The 15,888-nt window shown below is 35.4% G+C and overlaps 1 protein-coding gene across 1 annotated transcript in view; it reads left to right on the forward strand.

The window, feature by feature from the left end:
- Nucleotides 1–15,888, forward strand: part of Gbeta5 (guanine nucleotide-binding protein subunit beta-5) — a 119,793-nt gene that overhangs the window by 92,334 nt on the left and 11,571 nt on the right. Inside the window, exons 7-8 of the mRNA XM_090404447.1 lie at nt 2,378–2,518; nt 15,349–15,445. Of these exons, the coding sequence (XP_090260573.1) occupies nt 2,378–2,518; nt 15,349–15,445 (238 nt within the window). The remainder of the gene's footprint in view (nt 1–2,377; nt 2,519–15,348; nt 15,446–15,888) is intronic.

Here is a 15,888-nt window from a genome sequence, read left to right on the forward strand (position 1 = left end):
CAACCTCCAGTATGGAATCCTATCACATGCTAAAGCATAATCCATAAGCATCATGGTATATCCATTTCCCTTATCTGACTCTACTGTCACTTTAATATAAAAATTGAGCAGATTGAAAGCAAGACTTTTTTTTTGACAAAGTCATGCTGTCCTCTAGAGCATCAAGGTGCTATCTGCAAACCTCTGGAAGTTTGCCTTAACTAGCCTCTCCAATACCTTCAATTCCAATGACCACTCTAGAGAAAGTAATTTTTTCTTGTTCCCACTTACAAAAAGTTGTAAACCTATAGTACATAGTACCCTAAGTGGGCTACAATTATATAATCTGGAAACTCTAGAGATCAAACTTTGGAAATATTCAAGTCACTTCACTGTAAGTGAATTCTGGTTTCACCTCAGGCAGTGACATTTGTCCGTGCAGTTAGCCGAGTGGCTATGCACTTCGCAACCATATGCCTGGGAAAGGAGTGTCCTGGGTTCGATTCTCGTTGCTGACATGAGGAGCTTAAGGATCTTTCTCGGACATAGCCAAGTTAGCCAGTCTTGGGTGTGGACAGCAGGCTTTTCCTCCCGTAAACAGGCAAACCAGCCCTGTGATTACAGTCAGGAATACTTAAGTCCCAACCATAGGCCTGATTCGTCAGCTATGCCTGGAGGGGGAGGCTGTTATATCATCATATGCTATATAATAATAATAATTTGTCAACCACCTGAAGAATTCATAAACATTCATGTTCATAGTGGGATTTCGTTTCTTAGCCTTTTGGTTGGAGAACAGATATGCTATCCACTTGGTCAACCAGGCTAGCATAAGTGGTTGTTTAAGTTCTATCTCCATCTTAGTATAATGGAATTATCTTGCTCTCCTTCATCTCACTAGTAATCTTGCTTTGGCTGGAACTTTAGTTGAATTGAACATCCAGTTCAGGACCACTGCTATTTCTCTTGTGTGCTGGCTATGTTGACTTGAGTGATTAGCATGTCTGCTCTCCAACCAACAGACATTGGGTTCAAATCCCACCATTGATTGTTTTTGGATGGTAGATGAATTTCATCATTCATTGCAAGATGCAAGACTACCTAGTTTATCAGAGGATCTTTAAAAAGAGGCTTTAAAAAGTTCCATGTTTGGTCTTTAGGTTAGAGTTTCCAGACTAGGTACAAAATAATTACAAAAATTAGTAAAAAAAAATCCTTAGTCTGCCCACACTTAGTCGAAAGGTTTACAACCTTTTGTGGATGGGAGTCACATAAAAAAGAAAAAAAAATTCCTTTGGCACCCGTGCTGAAATTTCCTCTGATCCCACCTCTGTGTTTGAATTAAGCTCTTGCAATACTTTACTTCCTCTAACTCATTCGCATCTGTTCTATCATCCAGTTTCTCTTTGGCATTCAGAGAGCTAAATAGGCCCTGGAAAGTATACTTTACCAATCTGATTGCTTAACCATTCAACTATTTCTTTTGCACATGATGTTTTCATACCATCCGTATCCTTAAGGTTATTCTTCCATGATCACTCTTTTATTTGCCACAAAATTCCTTGTCCTATTCAGCTAACTTGTTACCCAGCTGTCACTTTCTAGTCTGTTTTAATACTGTTCCTGGGTACCTCTTCATCCTTTTCAAGATATTGTATTCTGAACATTTTTCTTTATGCTCTTATTTAACAGTTTTGTTATTCCATTTAATTTAATATACAAGATATTTTTGTTCGTGTTCTAAACAAAATAACCTTTATCAGGCTTTATTTATAAAAGTCATAAATATTGTTTTCTTATTTATGAATCTTGTTTTCTCTTGCCTTAAAGTTTAATTATTTCATTTAACAACATATACTGACTTTTTTTTGCTCATATTCTAAACAAAATAATAACCTTTATCAGGCTTCATTTATAAATGCCAGAAGTCTTGCTAAATCCATTAGAAGAAGCAAAGATATTGAGAGCATTGCAACACATAATGAGGCTACATCTTAAATGTTAAAATAGATTTATCTAGTTATGTATAAAAATTGCATTTGGACATGGAAAATATATGCACCTATCAGTTGACTACTTATGCACTGCACTTATCAGAATTTAGATCACATGTGAAACAAAACATTAGAGTTAAGTCTTGTCAAATACATGTACTGATGAGCCCACTAGCCGGTTTTAACTATATGAAAGTCAATTTTTTTTTCTTTTCTTTTCTTTTTGAGTAAAGTAGATAAATTTAAATAAATCAGATATTTTTTATTAAATCTATATTAATTCTGATTTTTGGGATGCATGGGTAGGATTGATTGAGTGTGGCTTCATTATTTTGCTTAAATAGAAGTATTAGAAACAAAGGATATTAAGTAGGATATAAATTTATATTTTGTTTTGTCAACAGGGTTGTGATAGGCAAGCTCTTATTTGGGACATGAGGACAGGTCAGTGTGTGCAATCCTTTGAAGGTCATGAGGCAGATATTAATACTGTTAAATTTTACCCAAGTGGAGATGCCATTGCTACTGGTTCTGATGATGCTACTGTACGTATTGTTTTGAATATTTTACTTAAACATTCTACCATCAGAAATTTAGTATGTTAGATTTTTTTTTTTTAGAAAAAAAAATAATATATTGGATTCCTGATGGTGTGTGTGTACACACACATTTTGATGGTAAAACACACACACACACACACACACACACACACACACACACACACACACACACTGCTTGAAAAGAGGTAAACAGACCCATAGTATGAAGAAAAAACAGCCATGGTACCCACCTTTCACTGCAATGACTACTGCAATCCTATGGGGCATGCTTTCCATAAGCACACAATACAAATCAATGGGAATTTTGGACCATTCTTCCTAAGTTGTAATGAGGTCCTGGATTGTTGTGAATCAGATGTTCCAGCTTATCCCACAGATGTTCAACAGGGTTGAGATCAGAGATCTATAGAGGTCTGCAGAAAAAATGCATTGTTTTGCTGAAAGAGACAATGGTCAGTTCCATAGAAATGCCACAAAGTAGGAAGCACTGCATTGTGAAAAATGTTTGGATACATCTTACAGTTCAGTGTTCGTGACACCACAAACAGAGGTCCCAGGCAAAACCATGAAAAACAGGATCATACCACCACACTGCCATCTCTGAATTTCATAGTTAGGGGTTACACACTCAACAAGATTGTTCACTGGGTGTCTGCCACACCTGTCCATCTGCTTGCTAGAGAGTGTAGCATAATTCGTCACTCCATAGCACACCTTTCCAAGCTTCCACATCCCACTGTACATGCTCTTTGCACAACTCAAGATGATGATGCTTGTTGGTTTGGGTAATGTGGGACTTGCATATTGTGGTTGCATTAGGTGAGTGTGGGTAGCACTTGCAGTTTCAGAAGCACCCTGCACTTCCATCTCAGTATGGTATCACTGATTGTTGACCTGGGATGGCCCAATTTGTCAACAGTTTGCCAAACAGATAGGCCTACAACATGACATTCTATCACAATGCCTCTTTTAAACTGTCAGTTCCCTTCTTGCAGCCATTTCACCCAGACACAGTCGCACTGACTTAGGAGCATCATATTCCTCTAGTTCAGCGCTTCCCAAACTGTGGGCCGCAGCCCCATTCGGGACTGTCAATTTTGTTGAGAGGGGGACCATGAAATAATGAAAACAAATATAAAATGTTTTAAGACTAACTAGATTTTTTTTATCTTAAAATAAATGTATTTAATTTTTATTTCTTTTTTGTTATTTTTTATATTTTAATGGAAAAAATCACACATTGGTGTTGGTTCACAAATTTTCCTTCCTGCGTATTTCGGCGCTTAACGAATATTAGTAAATATATGCTTATTCATAAGTTTCATTTCAAAGGTATTGATAAGATGCACAAAAAAATTTAGATGCAAAATCTTGTGCTCATTTTAAATGGCCAAGTTTTTCATGCTTTATAATGTTTCATTGGTGTACGCAGGTGCAGGCGATGTGTGGGAAAGAAATACGCTTGGGGTGCAGGGCAACTGCGCTGATAGCACATATAGCATATAAATACAATAAATATTATAATAATATATGTCTGTATTACTAATTTTTTTTTTTTCGATGGGGGGGGGGCAGTGAAATATTTTAATTTTTCCAAAGGGGCCTTTACATCTTTACATCCATGAGTTTGGGAAGCACTGCTCTAGTTTATACTGGCTACAAACACGTGACTTGTTACGTGGCATGATGCACTTTGCCCATGGGGGGGGTGTCTGTTGACTTCTTTCCAAGCAGTGTACACACACACACACACACACACACACACACACACACACACACACACACACATGGATTTTCCCATTCCATATTAAAAAAATTAAAAAAAAAAAGAAGTTGAATTCAGCAATCAGCAGAGTCATTTTCCCCTTTAATCCTTAGAACTGTTGTTACATTCCATGGCAATTAGCTATTGAGGATTTTCTCTCTGGTCATATTTCTTTGTCAGTATTACTAAAATAAGGAATTGAATAAATATTCCTACAAATGAATATAAGAAGTAATTATACCAGATTATCTCAGTCAGTGCCTGGATACAAGCCAAATCATATAAATAAAATATATTTCAGAAATGGCCCATCTATTTACATATGGTTTAAATGGATTTCACTTAAGAAAAAAGACAAATATGTGTCTTAATCTAATAGCCATAGTCCTGTCTTAGTGTTATTCCAAGTTAAAAACAAAGTAAGTAAGTCCAAATCTATTTAACTGATGAAAAACATCAGTTATTAATTTCAAACTAAGTTTTTCTCTTATTAACATAACCCTTTTTTCCTTTAACATTTAATTTATAAATCAAAGTATCTTTTGATAAAAGATACTTTGATTTTATTAATTGACAATTTACATTTTTGTGCTATATAGTATCAAACTTTATGAATATCAGTATCTTAAAATGCTTGGGGTGCTTAAGGGTCAAAGCTATATAACTGAGAGGAGACATCCACATACCCTTTAAAGGAAAGCAGAGAACCGACCAGGGCTTCTGACCTAATGTCCAATCCTCACCTTCTTGTGGTACACCCTGTTGGATATCTACCTGGATACTGAACGAACGAGGATGGACTGGCAATTTGGGATTTAGACGACCAAATTGTATTCTTATTGGCTTAAACTCCAATATACAAAACGATGGTACAACATGACAAAATTTCATGCTGGCTGGGGCGTCGCCTGGTTAAACAAGGCCCCCATTGTTTTTGCCAGGGAACCAGGGCAAACAGCGAAAAGTCAGCTACTGGAACAAATCTGAAAACACACCCAAACTCAACATCACCAGTGTTAAAGATTGGTACTATAAAAGTAAGAAGCCTGGATGGCACAGAAATAGAGCTAGCAGAGGAATTAGATAAGTACCAGATCAACATAATAGCGGTGACTGAAACAAAAAAGACAAAAACTGGTGAGATCTTTCTGAGCAATAAATACAAATTGTTATATTCAGGCAATGACAATCAAGGAAAAGAAGGACTAGCCATTGTATTCAACACCAAATGCGAGGCTAATCTTCTTGAATGGCAGGCAGTCTTGAGTAGAGGGATGTGGGCAAATATGAGAATGGGGAACTGGACAATGAGACTTATTTGTGCCTATGGTCCCACAGATGGTTCTACTAAGGTAGAAGTGGAGGAATTCTTTGATGCTTTAGATAAAGCAACTGACACAATGAAAAATGAAAAGTTGGTCCTTGTTGGGGATCTAAATAGCAGAGTAGGAAATGATTGTCAGACATACAAAAATATTTTGGGAAAATTTGGAGAAAAGAGCAAAGCTAATAATAATGGCAAATGTCTGTTGGATTTCTGCTCAGGACATGGACTGGTTATTACTAACACCATGTTCCAACATAAAAATGTGCACAAATTCACATGGAGAAAAGAGGCAAGAAATAAGAAAAGTCTCATTGACTATGTTATTGTTGATAGTGATGTTTTCTCCCTGCTGCAGGACACCAGAGTGTACAGAGAATTTGAAATTGGAAATGATCACTATTTAGTCTTGAGCAGGATAAAATTGAATTTCATATTGAAAAGAATAACATGTAAGAAAGTTTTAAAGCAAATAAAAGTTGAGCAGCTCTACAGTTCACATCTGAGAGCTGCTCAACTTTTATTCGCTTTAAAATTTTTCATTAATTTTAATTAATTAATAATTAATTAATTAATTACTGAAATAATTTAATTAATTCTAAAATACACAAAGATTATTGAAGAAAAAATGAAAGAGTTTGAGAACAGCAACCAAAGCTTGGAGATTCAGTGACAAGCCTTGAAGAAAACACTGATTGATTCAGCCAAAGAGGCATGGTGAGTTTGTCTGCAAGGATAGAAAAATCAGAACTCCATGGTGTACACAGGAAGTTAAAGAGGCAGTGAAGGAAAAGAAGAAAGTATATCAAAAGTTCCTGTCAAATAAGTCAGGTTGTGCTCTTAGAGAATACAGAGACAAATGCAAGAATGCTAAACACTGTGTAAAACTAGCTAAATAAAAGTCATGGGAGGACTTTGGCAGGAACATAGAAAATAAATATCAAGAAAGTGGCAAAATATTCTGGAGGTTGTTGAAGAAGCTTAGAAATGGAGGAAAGAGTGCTGTAAAAGGAGTTAGAGATGACAAAGGTGACATGAAAACAGAAGAAAAAGATATCCTTGAAGTATGGAGTAATTACTTCGAAAAATTGCTAAATGAAACAAGTAGTGATAGCACAGTGGTAAAAAAACACTCAACAGGCATATAGTGAGGAATACATAATGATATTCAACCAGAAATGGTGAAGTATGGTGGTATAAAAGTTTTACAGTGGCTGCACTGCATAATTCATTAAACCTGGATAGAAGGAAAATTCCCGATGATTGGAGTAGAGCTCTCATAGTACCCATATATAAAAAGGGAAATAAAACTGAATGTGAGAATTACAGAGGTATTTCCCTATTGAGTGTTCCTGGCAAGATCTATGCAAGTATACTTGAGAAGAATTGTGGAAGAAAAGTTTGGTGAAGAACAAGCTGGAATCAGGCCAAATAGAGGCTGTCATGATCAAATCTTCACATTGCGACAAATAGTTGAGAAAGCATGGGAATATAAAATGATCTCTATTTGAGTTTTGTAGATCTGGAAAAGGCATATGACAAGGTGCCAAGAGAGAAGCTATTCAATACGCTACAGTTATATGGTGTTAATGGGGCATTATATCAAGCAATAGTTAGTCTTTATTTGAGTTGTAAGTCAGCAGTTAGAATTGAAGGAAGTACAGGAAGATGGTTTAATGTTAAATCTAGTGTGAGACAAGGATGTACAATATCTATATAGATCACATTATGAAGGAAAGTGGTATTAAACATGATATCAAAATTGGAGATGTTAACATCAGCTCTTTGCTTTATGTAGACAATGTTATACTTCTAAATAAATCCGGTACAAGTCTGCAAGATTCCCTGACTAAATTGAATAACTGTTGTAATAGATATGGTATGAAGTTCAGCAATAAAAAGACAAAGACAATGAAAATAAGTTGAATCGTTGAAAAGTCAACTGTGTTGTGAACGAAGAACCTCTGGAACAAGTAAAAGATTTCAGATATTTAGGCATGATTTTTAGTGAAGATGGTAAATTAAATATGGAAATAGACAACAGAATCATCAAAGCTGGTATGGTAGGAAGTCAATTGAATAAATTCATATGGAATAAGAGAGAAATTAGTATGAACACTAAATTAGCTGTATACAAGACAGTGTTCAAACTAGTTTTAACTTATGGATCTGAGAGCTTGGTCAGAAGTAAAACACTTGACCAAAGACTAGAGACCGCAGATATGAGAGTCCTGAGAAAGATTATAGGCGTGAACAGATGGCATCAATGGCAATATCATATTAAAAACGAGGATATTAGGAAAGAACTTGACATTGTCAGTATCCAGAAATGCGTTAGCAGAGCTAATCTCAATGTGGTGTGGTCACTTAAATAGAATGGGCGAGGAAAGATTAGCAAAACAAGTGTTCTCTGCCAGGTTGGCAAGAAAACGACCCAGAGGAAGACCAAATACAGGTGTATTGATACTGTACAAAGTGCCTTAGACAATAGAAATATAAGATCTGATAATGTTGGAGTCTTGACGAGTAATAGACTGATTTGGAGGAAAATTGTAGATAGGAAGTTAGTAATGATGTAAATTTTTAATGTAGTACTATCATATCCTGTACACCCTTTGAGGGTACATGGCAGTAATTTGATGATGATGACTTCCTTCTGCCTCTAAGCAATTTCATTAATTCTATAATTAATTCAAAGTTTCACAGTATGGTAATGCAAGTAATAGTTTATGCATATATAAAAATTCAAGTTATGGACATAAGGCCTAAACTAAAATCTTTTTGCTGCCTTTTATTTCATATGGTGGAGAAGATTCAGAGGTGGGCAACCGAGGTGGTAAGTGGTCTATGGAATATTCACTATGAGGATAGATTGAGATGTGTGAATTGCAGAAGTTGGTTGATAGTTAAAAAAGAGGGGACATAATAGAAATCTTTTAAGTTACTTAAAGTGTTTTATAGAATTGATGAGGAGAAATGTTTCGGCACTTGGTTAGAGGACCACAACAAGAGCTTATCCCTGGAAGTTGAGTAAAGGTGTTGTTAGTAGGGGTGTAAGTACTAGATTTTTTTTTTGCTTGGAGAGTTGTAAATGAGTGGAATGGGTTGCAAGTCAGCTGTGAGTGCTTTCTCTGTTAAGGGCTCCAAGGAGAAATACAATAGTTTGTGTGGATAGTTTGGGTCTCCAAAAATGAGTCTTCAAACTCCATGGAAGTGCCATACAACAATAATATTTCCATAATTCTGCAACTGGAGTCTCCATAGCTCAGTCAGTATTGATGATACTCTTTTGTTTGAATCCCATCTAAGATGCAAAGAACTTATCAAGGCTTTTCAAGTGAAGGTGAGTTCTATTCTCATAGAGTGGTGGCAAAATGGGCAAACTAGGCAGAAGAACACTTTAATTTACAGATAGGATTAACCACCCTATCATAAGCAATAATTAGGTTTCTAAACTTTTGAATCAGGCTCAAGGACCAAGTACTTGGTCCTTGAGCCTGATTCAAAAGAGAAGATATGAGATCCTTCACTGTGATTTAAATTTTGTGCATTGTTCATAAAAGTGATTCATAACAGGCATTACCAGTCATTGTTATAGATTCTAGTTTTGGACAGAAATTAAATACTATTGACTGACTACCTGTAAGGTTCTGGTCATGACTTTTCAGTAGTGTGTTATAGCATGTAAGTTTGTTATAACAGTGTTTCCCTACAAAAACAGTGTTTGCTTTAGGGAGAGTCGAGCTGATTTGCAATTCAAATCATAGCCTCACATAAAGACTGTTAGTAATGAATGAAATCACTAACAGTAAATCACTATTGTTACTAGTTTAATCAAAGATAAATATCTTTCCATAGTTTTTTTTTTTTTAATAGACCTTTCTTTTTTGGTTGTTATATTCCAGTTCATGTCATGGAATGATATTCTAAAGCAAATTGCTTTAAAACATATGCATTACAATCAACTACTATCCAGCTATTTTCTTTTCCATACAATAATTTGATTCAATGCCAGTAATTTTTCTATTGCTATCTTGTGTGTGTGTGTGGGGGGGGGGGGATGAGAGAAAAGACAGTCTGAAACAAAAGGTAAACAACAGAGTATGTGAATATTCATCATTATCAGCCATTTTCTGCCCACTGCTAGATGAAGGCTTCCATTCAGCCCTATATTGAACTTTTCTCTGCCACAATGTTCCAGCCATCTCCTTAATCTCAGCTTCTCAGTGTCATTTTGGTCTTCCTGTCTCTTACTATCTCTGGGATACCATTCAGATATTTGTCCATTTTTGAGTGCTAATTCTTACAGTATGATCTGCCCATTGCCAGTTGGATTCTTTTAATGACTGTTACAGTGTCCCTTACCATGGTCTGAACTGTGACCCAAGTTTTGTGCTTTCTGTATTGAATAGGAAATACCAAGAAGTGACATTTCGATTTTCTTGTGGGTAGGCCTCAATTTGTTGGTCAGTTTTCTAGCCTGAAGTCTACATTTCAAAATCCACATGGATATTATGTGCTTTTTTATATTGCAGCAACTTCTGAATACAGAGGATGATCAGTTAACGAACATAATCAGTTCAAAGACGATTTTCACTACCCGAATTGTTCATTAACCGATCATTGATTTACCATAGATTTTTATGGGAATTTGATTAATTTGTTCTGGAGACCTAAAAAAATAAATAAAAAAATTATATAATTTCTTACTACGTTTATTTATAATAACAATAATACATACATACACAGTCATGTTTTTTTTTTCCCCATTTGTGGGGCGTTAAAGAATCTGTCCAATGTCAATTGCTTTTCTCTCTTCTTCAAGATTTTTCGGAAGTGATTAATAGCATTGTTGTTGTAGAGATCCTCAAGCCTATTGACCTCAACCTGGTTAATGTACATCCATTTTAAGACAGTTGTTCTGACATCCTCCCACTTCTTCAAAAGATCTTTAATAGCAGATGTCGGCATTGGTCCTCTTTCGTCTTCCTCTTTTTCAGAAGAAAACACATTGCGTGGGGTTTCTTGGTGTTCTTCATTCAAGAGTTCTTGGAGTTCTTCTGTCTTCAGATCATTTTCATGTTCCATTATGAGCTCTTCAATGTCATTTTCATTCACCTCCAATTTCAGAACTCTAGCACTTGTCACAATTTCATCCATAATTTCAGGGACATCATCTCCGTCTCCCTGAATGCAGGATGGACACAGCTTTCGCCAAGCAGAATTCAACTGTCATTGAGTTGAGTTCGTTGTTCGATTTGTTCGCAGTCCGAACTGTTCGTTAACCGATCGCCCACTGTACTATTCAGGAGTCCAATGACTGGGGGGGGGGTAAGTAGTGCTATCAGGTCATGCTGTGTATGTATATATAATTATGAATCCTGTGTGCTGTGAGTAGAAGCCAAAAATGGGGGTAGGGTATAAGACCCTAAAACAGAAATATTTGGGCTATTGATTAATATGCAAGTGTCAAAACAGATAGTAAAGATATGACAAATATAAAGAGACTAATAAAATCAGAAAAATAAAAGGAGGGAGGCAGAGAATCTCATTCGTGAACAGAAAAATTAAGTTTACCAGTACGGCTGTCAGTATTTTGCAACTTGTATAAATTTCTTATATTTCAGTAAGGGAATAAAATTAACATGTAAATTATAAAAGACAACATCATCATCAAATTCCTGCCATGTACCCTTGAGAGGGGGTGTGTACAGAATATGATAGTACTACATGAAAAAAATTATATCATTACTAACTTCCTATCTACAATTTTTCTCCAAATCAGTGTGTTACGTGTCAAGACTCCAGCATTATCAGATCTTATATTTCTATCGTCTAAGGCACTTTGAAACGTATCAATCCACCTATATCTTGGTCTTCTTCTGGGTCGTTTTGCTGCCAACCTGTCAGAGAACACTTGTTTTGCTAATCTTTCCTCGCCCATTCTGTTTAGGTGACCATACCACCTGAGATTAGCTCTGCTAACACATTACTGGATGCAGACAATGTCAAGTTCTTTCCTAATATCCTCGTTTTTAATATGATATTGCCATTGATGCCATCTGTTCACGCCTATAATCTTTCTCAGGACTTTCATATCTGCGGTCTCTAGTCTTTGGTCAAGTGTTTTACTTCTGACCCAGCTCTCAGATCCATAAGTTAAAATTGGCTTGAACACTAATTTAGTGTTCCGACTAATTTCTCTCTTATTCCATATGAATTTATTCAATTGACTTCCCACCATTTGCTGATTCTGTTGTCTATTTCTATATTTAATTTACCATCTTCAGTAAAAATCATGCCTAAGTAGCTGAAATGTTTTACTTGTTCCACAGGTTCTCCATTCGCAACACAGTTGACATTTTCGATGGTTCTGCCTATTTTCATTGTCTTTGTCTTTTTATTGCTGACCTTCATACCATATCTATTACAACAGCTATTCAATTTAGTCAGAGAATCTTGCAGAGTTGTTGCGGATTTATTTAGAAGTATAACATCATCCGAACAAAGCAAAGAGCTGACATTAACATCTCCAATTTTGATATCATGTTTAATATCAATTTCCTTCATAATGTGATCCATATAGATAATGAATAACACAAGAGATAATGTACATCCTTGTCTCACACCAGATTTAACATTAAACCATCTTCCTGTACTTCCTTCAATTCTAACTGCTGACTTACAACTCAAATAAAGACTAAGTATTGCTTGATATAATGCCCCATTGACACCATATAACTGCAGTGTATTGAATAGCTTCTCTCTTGGCACCTTGTCATATGCCTTTTCCAAATCGACAAAACTTAAATACAGATCTTTGTTATATTCCCATGCTTTCTCGACTATTTGTCGTAAAGTGAAGATCTGATCCTGACAGCCTCTGTTTAGCCTGAATTCAGCTTGTTCTTCACAAAGCTTTTCTTCCACAATTCTTCTCAACCGTTTCTCAAGTATACTTTCATAGATTTTGCCAGGAACACTCAGTAGGGATATACCTCTGTAATTCTCACATTCAGTTTTATTTTCCTTTTTATATATGGGTACTATGAAAGCTCTACTCCAATCATTGGGAATTCGTCCCTCTGTCCAGGCTTTCTGAACTATGCAGTGCAGCCACTGTAAGACTCTTATACCACCATACTTCAGCATTTCTAGTCAAATATCATCTACTCCAGCTGCCTTTCCACATTTCAAGCCTTTAATGGCTTTTTCTACTTCAAGTATGGATATGTATTCCTGACTGCATGCTTGGTCAGTGTTTTTTACCATTGTGCTATCATCATTGCTTATTTCATTTAGCAGTTTTTCAAAGTAATTACTCCATACTTCAACGATATCTTTTTCTCCCGTTTTCATGTCACCTTTATCATCTCTAACTCCTTTTACAGCACTCTTTCCTCCATTCCTAAGCTTCTTCAACAACCTCCAGAATATCTTACCACCTTCTTGATATTTATTTTCTATATTCTTGCCAAAGTCCTCCCATGACTTTTGTTTAGCTAGTTTTACACAGTGTTTAGCATTCTTGTATTTGTCTCTGTATTCTCTAAGAGCACAAGCTGACTTATTTGACAGGAACTTTTGATATGCTTTCTTCTTTTCCTTCACTGCCTCTTTAACTTCCTGTGTCCACCATAGAGTTCTAATTTTTCTATCCTTGCAGACAACTTCACCACATGCCTCTCTAGCTGAATCAATCAGGGCTTTCTTCAAGGCTTGCCACTGAATCAACAAGGTTTGATTCCTGTTCTCAAACTCTTTCATTTTTTCTTTAATAACCTTTGTGTATTTTAGTCTACAGTTCACATCTGAGAGCTGCTCAACTTTTATTCGCTTTAAAACTCTCTTACATGTTATTCTTTTCAATATGAAATTCAATTTTATCCTGCTCAAGACTAAATAGTGATCACTTCCAATTTCAAATCCTCTGTACACTCTGGTGTCCTTCACCAGGGAGAAAACATCACTATCAACAATAACATAGTTAATGAGACTTTTCTTATTCCTTGCCTCTTCTTTCCATGTGAATTTGTGCGCATTTTTATGTTGGAACATGGTGTTAGTAATAACCAATCCATGTCCTGAGCAGAAATCCAACAGATATTTGCCATTATTATTAGCTTTGCTCTTTTCTCCAAATTTTCCCAAAATATTTTTGTATGTCTCACAATCATTTCCTACTCTGCTATTTAGATCCCCAACAAGGACCAACTTTTCCTTTTTCATTGTGTCAGTTGCTTTTTCTAAAGCCTCCAAAAAATTCCTCCACTTCTACCCTAGTAGAACCTTCTGTGGGACAATAGGCACAAATAAGTCTCATTGTCCAGTTCTCCATTCTCATATTTGCCCACATTACTCTACTTGAGACTGACTGCCATTCAAGAAGATTAGCCTTGTATTTTGTGTTGAATACTATGGCTACTCTTCCTTTTCCTTGATTGTCATTGCCTGAATATAACATTTTGTATTTATTGCCCAGAAAGATCTCACCAGTTTTTGTCTTTTTTGTTTTAGTCACCCCTATTGTGTCGATCTGGTACTTATCTAATTCCTCCGCTAGCTCCATTCCTTTGCCATTCAAGCTTCTTATGTTGATAGTACCGATCTTTAACTCTGGTGATGTTGAGTTGGGGTTTGTTTTCAGATTTGTTCCAGTAGCTTACTTTTCATTGTTCGCACTGGTTCCCTGGCAAAAACAACGGGGGCCTTTTTTAACTGGCGACGCCCCAGCCGGCATGAAATTTTGTCATGTTGTACCATCATTAAAAAAAAAAAAAAAAAAGGTAAAATACAACTTTTAAATTGTAATAAGAGCATATGAGTTGTTCTAGCTTTTATTGTTCTGATAAAATCATAAGAGTTTCATTAACAAATGTTTTTATTTCTCTAAGAGGAAACATGACATATAACATTTATGTTTTGAGCTTTCCTTGTTTATAAAATCCACAAGAGTTTGTATCCCTAGATACACTAACTGGCATTAAAAGATAAGCAAGTATTTGTGATTTTGGGTCAGGAGTGGTGGTGGCATGTGCAGGACAGATAGTCTCTTAAAGTAGTGCAAAGAAGTGAAGAGCAACCATGTTCACCACTCCCTTGTGAGAAGTAAGATTTTCGTGCAGAGAGTAGTGAGTGCATGGGATGCATTGCTAGAGGATAGTGAGAATTCAGATGGTGAATGAATTTAAGGAGTCAGATGATACTTTGTGCTGGCAGGATTTATTATTATTAGCTGAACTAGTATGGTCATGCAAATCTTTAGTAGCTGCAATTTTTGAAACTTAGCTAAAATCTTGAAGATACTAATAGGTTCAAGGATTTAGCCACTTACAGATAGAATATTCCACTAAGAATCACATCTGAGTGCAAAGTGATTAATACATCTCATGATGAAAGGAAGTATATGCTTCTTAGATGATTTGCTTTCCATTGTAGTGGATACCCAAGGAATGCATCTTTTTCTGAAGGCAACCACTCTTACTATACTTAACTATTCAATTCTGTATTCATTGTTCAGACATAATAGGAATAAAAACATAAATATAACTTGTATGTTATATCACATAAAGATATTTGTCTGTACCTATTGGCATTTTTTCTCTACAAATTATACTATTTTTTATAACTTAAAACTTTTTTTTTGCAGATATATTTTTATATAATTTATATTCTGTATTCAAATTGGGATTGTTTTCAACTGTCAACTATTTTATCATTTTACAGTGCCGATTATTTGATCTCAGAGCAGACAGAGAGGTAGCAGTTTATTCAAAAGACAGCATATTATTTGGCGTGAATTCTGTAGATTTCTCAATTAGTGGTAAGTCCATAGTCACATGTTTTTTTTTTGTTTTGTTTTTTTAATCCACATATACTTCACATATCAGGTGGTTTTATGTATAAATTTCTCTGTTTGATTTATAGACTTTTAGTTGATATTCTTAAGCATAGCAGTTTCCTTTGATGGTGTACAATTATTTTTTTATTTTGTTCTAAACTTTTTTCCTTCTATTATGTAACTATGTGTTATCATTTAAGGAATTAAATTTCATTTTTTTTTATTAACAAAAAAAATAATAAATTCTAACATCTGAAATTTGATGCCTCATTGTCTGTCAGCATTCTAGGGATTGATTATTTGCAATTAAAATATTTGATTGTTCATAAGAAATTGATAAAACATTAATAAAGAAGAGAGTAGATAGGAATGACATAAAACTGATCTCTTATTTATACTTGATTCAAACTGCAAACAAAAAACAA

Source organism: Typopeltis vanoorti, chromosome 14, assembly GCF_054136105.1.
Source record: "Typopeltis vanoorti isolate ZY-2024b chromosome 14, IOZ_Tvanoo_1.0, whole genome shotgun sequence".
NCBI classification, from domain to species: domain Eukaryota; kingdom Metazoa; phylum Arthropoda; class Arachnida; order Uropygi; family Thelyphonidae; genus Typopeltis; species Typopeltis vanoorti.